Source organism: Arachis ipaensis, chromosome B03 (assembly GCF_000816755.2).
Source record: "Arachis ipaensis cultivar K30076 chromosome B03, Araip1.1, whole genome shotgun sequence".
NCBI lineage: Eukaryota > Viridiplantae > Streptophyta > Magnoliopsida > Fabales > Fabaceae > Arachis > Arachis ipaensis.
This window is the reverse complement of record NC_029787.2, coordinates 506,612-511,874: the sequence shown is the minus strand read 5'-3', so window position 1 is coordinate 511,874 and position 5,263 is coordinate 506,612. Positions and strand designations below refer to the sequence as shown.

Here is a 5,263-nt window from a genome sequence, read left to right as displayed (position 1 = left end):
ATTTATATTTATTTTATATTATTTAAATAAAATTATAAATACAAAAATAAATAAATAAAATTACTTTATTATTTTTACTGTTTGATATATTGAAATTCTTTAATTATATTAGAGGAATCACTCTTTTATTATAGAAAAAAGTATTAAATTGATCTTCTACGTTTGGGCATAATTCTGTTTTGGTCCTTAAAGTTTAAAGTGTCCTATTTGAATTCAAAATAGTTTCATTTAACTTCAATGTAGTCTCACTATGATGTCAAAGTTAAATAATTAGAATGTCCTACATGACAGTATTATAAAAACAAGATCGATAATTTGAAGAACAAGTACAAACTCCAGAGATACAAAATCAATCGTGGATGCATCAATACTTTTATTTATCATTTTTTTCAATTTAAATGAAATATTTTCTATATAATTAAGGAGAATGATAAATAAATGTATTGATGTACCACAGTTAATTTTGTACCTTTGGAGCTTGTACTTATTATCTAAGATTATCAAACTTGTTTTTGTACTGCTGTCATATAAGACATTCAGTAAATTATTTAACTTTGACCTTATGATGGAACTAATTTGAAGCTAAATAAAACTTTTTTAAATTTAAATAGAACACTTTAAACCTTAAAGACCAAAATAGAATTACAGGCCAATTTAATACTTTATCCTTTATTATATATATAACCTTTTTTTTTTTCAAATAAGAGAGATGGAGAATATCCATACTCCAAAGTATGAGGGACAATCTCACAAAATAGACCATTTACCATCTTCTAATTTTTATACTTGATACAAGCACATCCTAAAATTGAAGGTCTTTCACAGAAAAACCAACATTGTTGTTAGATTTGCATTCATTGCTTGCATGAGAATGTGAGATTATTACTAGATTTCATTAACAAATTAATTATCAATACATAACCTCAACATGCTAAAAAGTAAAAACTGGAGCTTAAAATGCAAGGGCAGATTAGTAATAAACAATAATCAGAATCGTGTCTGGTTTGGGCTCGGCGAGTGAGTGCTCCGCTGGCCGCAGTGAAGACATCCGAGATTTGGGATACAGAATCGAAAACCCTCCGAAAGCCCTTCCTTTCTTCAGCGATGATCATGGACTTTCAAGTCGTTGTTCTCGCCGGCGGGGTCTCCAAGAAACTCCTCCCTCTCGTTTCCAAGGTACTCTCTCTCTCTCTCTGCTTCTTCGGAGGATGAAAAATTGCCGCTATCGGAGAATGCTTCCAAGTAAACCCTATTTTCGGACGTCTAAATGTGTAGTTGAAACATTTCTTTTCGTCTCGTTTCGTTTCGCAGGAGATTCCGAACGCCTTGCTTCCGGTGGCGAACCGGCCTGTTATCTCTTACGTGCTCGAGCTATTGGAGCTTAGCAACCTCAAAGATCTCATTGTGGTAATGTGCTAATTACTCTAATTTTGCTTAGCTAGTCTATCGTTTTCATTTGTAATTCTTCTAACTGATAGTGATAGATGCATAGGTTATAGTACTGATTGATAATTAGCGATTGTCGTGAATTGGCAATGGAATTTTCAGCTGAGAGTTAATTGCTGATGCTGTTTTGATGAGTAGGTAGTCGAAGGCGAAGATGCTGCTCTTAATGTTGGGGGCTGGATATCGGCGGCTTATGCTGATCGCCTCCATGTCGAGGTAACTACTCTATTTTGTGCCTATGCCGTATGACAGGATTAGGGCAGTATTATGATCAATCATTTAAGGGAACAACGGTTTTTTTCTCTTCCTATATAGAGTATTGTTTTTCTCTCATTACAATGCTATAATATTGTTTTATTTCGGTAACCAATGGCACCTAGTGAGTTAAGATTTGGATGCTGTTGTTGTGTAAAGCCTAATTAGAGGATAGTGATCTCTGTGTCTGATTCCAAGACTTGATTGAAAAAGGAATTATATCTGACTGAATCAAACTTAGAACATAACTAAATAAATAAATAGTTTGAAGACTTGAAAGGTGGGAAGTACAAGGGCTATAATGTTGACTATTATTATGTTATTTTATCACTTTTCATGATCAAATTTATGAATTTTTATTGTAAAAAACTCACCTGCAACATTTAACATATCCTGCTAAGAAGATTCTATAATTATGGAATTTTTTTGGGTGCCAAAGGTCGTTAGCTCTATATATATCCCAGTAGTGAATATACTCATTCCGTATAAGTGCTATATGTGTGAATTATTTTTATTTTATTTATTTTTTGGTGTGTGTTTGAAAATGTCCCAGGTTGCTGCAGTTCCCGAGGATGTAGGAACTGCTGGTGCTATTCGAGCGATTGCACACCACCTAACTGCTAAGGACATATTGGTGAATAACCGAATATCCCTATCCCTTGTAGTCTTAACTCTGACATCTAAACAAAATTGTTGAATTATTGTCTTGTTTTCTCTGCAGGTTGTCAGTGGTGATCTTGTTTCTGATGTGCCACTTGGTGCAGTTGCAGCTACTCATAGGCGGCATGATGCTGTTGTCACTGCTATGCTTTGTTCTGCTCCTGTAAGTGGGCCTTCAGAGTCAGGATCCTCTGGTGGGAAAGACAAAACCAAGAAACCTGGCCGCTATAACTTGATAGGATTGGATCCCACACAACAGTTCTTACTTCACATAGCAACTGGTAAGATATCAAGCTTTTCCTTATAGATGGCACTATACCTTTATGTGTTTTAATGTAAAAGCTGCAACTCTTTTCAGGAGCTGAAGTTGAAAAAGATCTCCGAGTTCAGAAGAGCATACTCCGTGCAGCTGGCGAGGTATTTTTATCTTCCTTGAATTTGAACCTTCCTAGTTCCTACTACCTATAACTTCTCTGATATAAGAGACTCTTCTTCTTTAACTGTGGGAATTCAGTGTTTCTAAAACATAACTTGAAACCACATGTTTCTTCTATTTATACTTATTGCATATCTTTTTCTGCACATTTATTTTATTTTCTATCTGCTCAGGCCTCGGAGGTGAAAGTTTTTATTATGCTTGTATTCAGAAATGCACAGATGTTTTAACTGGTAGAAAAAACATTTTTTAATGGAACTATGAGTGTGCTATCTGAATAGTAGAAAATTAAATGGAAGACTTTATGCCCTTATCCTTATTTATTTAATTTTCTGTTTTTTTTATCTTTCATGCAGATAGAAATCAGAGCTGATTTAATGGATGCTCACTTGTATGCATTCAAAAGGTATGTTTATTTAATTTTCAGCTTCTATCTATATTCTATGTTGTATATTATAAATGATTTGCTTGTATCTTAAATACATATTTTTCTTGCAGATCAATTTTACAAGAAGTTTTAGATCAAAAGGGTACATTTCATAGCCTAAAACATGATGTATTGCCATATCTTGTCCGAAGCCAACTGGTTAGTTGTTTAAGGTTTGCATAGATGTAGTTTAAATTTTTTTGTGGGATTTTAACCTAATTCAAAATTTTGAAATGAGAGGTAGAAATCAGAAGCATTACTGAATGGCGTAGCACAAGTAGAAGAAAATGGAACCGAGAAGATTATTGCTCAAAGCAATCAACAAATGTTATCACAAATACTTGCTAATGCATCTGAGCGGACGTTTCATCAACGATATGCTTTGAGTCCTAATGGCACTTCTTTCAGAAAAACTCATAAATGTTGTGTTTATATTGCCGGAAGCAACAGGTATTGTGCTCGCTTGAATTCTATACAAGCATACAGCGATATAAATCGAGATGTAAGTTTGTCATATTAATTATGTTGTTTATCAAGCACTTGATATTGTCTTGCATTTTACTTTGTGTACATTCAACTTTATTGGGTTATATTTATTTTTAATGTGACAGGTGATAGGAGAAGCTAATCATTTGTCAGGGTATTCATTCTCTGCTCAAAATAACATTATCCATCCTTCAGCAGAGCTTGGAGCAAAAACAACTGTAAGTTAATTAAGCACAGTGCAAAGTTCAAGTTCAAGTGCAACTGGTTTATGTATTTGTACAGTAACACTGCTATCTGATATACAGTATTCTGCATTGCTTTTACTTTCCCATCTTAAAGTTCATATGCTCTTGATTTGTTTTAGGTAGGACCACATTGTATGCTTGGGGAAGGTTCACAGATGGGTGACAAATGCAGTGTGAAACGGTCTGTCATTGGCCGTCACTGCAGGATAGGTGCAAATGTTAAGGTGGGACGATATGTGTGTGATTCTCTCTAATCCTCATTGATCAGCAACGCTGGCTTGCATCTAACTCGGGTGATGTATTTACTATGTAAAAGTAGTTTATAGTAATTCCCTCATTTTTCGCTATTATGGTTGCAGGTTGTTAATTCAATAGTTATGAATCATGTTACCATTGGTGACGGTTGTTCAATCCAAGGTTCAGTTATCTGCAGCAACGTACAGCTACAAGAACGTGCCGTACTAAAAGATTGTCAAGTAATTCACTTCTCTTGTTTTTTGAGTAATATCTTAATCAGTCTCCAGAAATTTAGTTAGAAATTTTAGTTCCCAACAAATTTTAATTACCAAATTGGTTTCCAACTTTTTATTTTTAGACAAATCAGTCTCACGTTATACTCTGCCAAAATGTTTAGGCAAATCAGTCTTCATCGTTGTTTAATAAAGATATGACGGTCTCTAAGACATTTTTAAAATTCTCAGATCAGTCATTTCATGTAGATGAATAATTTGATTTGTGGACTAATTTGTCCATAAAATAAAAATTTGAGGACTAATTTGAGATATTACTTATTTTTATGGTTGCAATGTGAACTGGACCTTGATGTTGCCGGTGTTGCAGGTCGGAGCAGGTTTTGTGGTTGCTGCTGGTAGTGAGTGCAAAGGGGAGGTCTTAGCTAAGAAATGAAATAGAGGTTATAATCCAGGTTGGGGTAATACGTAAGACAGTGACATCTATCCACTTCAGTTCGGTATAGGTTTGAAGCAAAATTTTGTGCTTGACTGGCAGTACAATTTGATGATGAGATATTGGCAGGGGAAAGAAATCTTAAATGTTTCGAATTTGTATTTCTGTCCTTTGCTTTTTCATTCTGTCACAAGTTTAGAAATGGCTTCAGTTGGTGTTGAGTATCTATTTGTGTAAATGACTACCCATTGTTTCCTTGTCATCAAAGTCTTGTGAATGAATTTACAGGAGGCATACGGTTGGTGTCGCATTGCGGTACTAAAGCACTATGAACCAACACCAGCACCTCCTTCTGTATTTGGCCAAATTTTGGGTCACATTTTTCTTTTATTCTTCCCTCCC

The 5,263-nt window shown here is 34.6% G+C and overlaps 1 protein-coding gene across 1 annotated transcript; it reads left to right on the top strand.

Moving 5' to 3' along the window:
* LOC107629456 (translation initiation factor eIF-2B subunit gamma) lies at nt 854–5,248 on the top strand. Its single transcript, XM_016332257.2, has 13 exons — nt 854–1,176; nt 1,312–1,407; nt 1,585–1,662; nt 2,255–2,335; nt 2,423–2,642; nt 2,720–2,778; nt 3,154–3,203; nt 3,296–3,383; nt 3,469–3,726; nt 3,836–3,928; nt 4,075–4,179; nt 4,315–4,431; nt 4,796–5,248. Exons 1-13 carry the CDS (start codon nt 1,105–1,107, stop codon nt 4,859–4,861), a joined length of 1,383 nt encoding a protein of 460 aa, XP_016187743.1. The 5' UTR covers nt 854–1,104; the 3' UTR covers nt 4,862–5,248.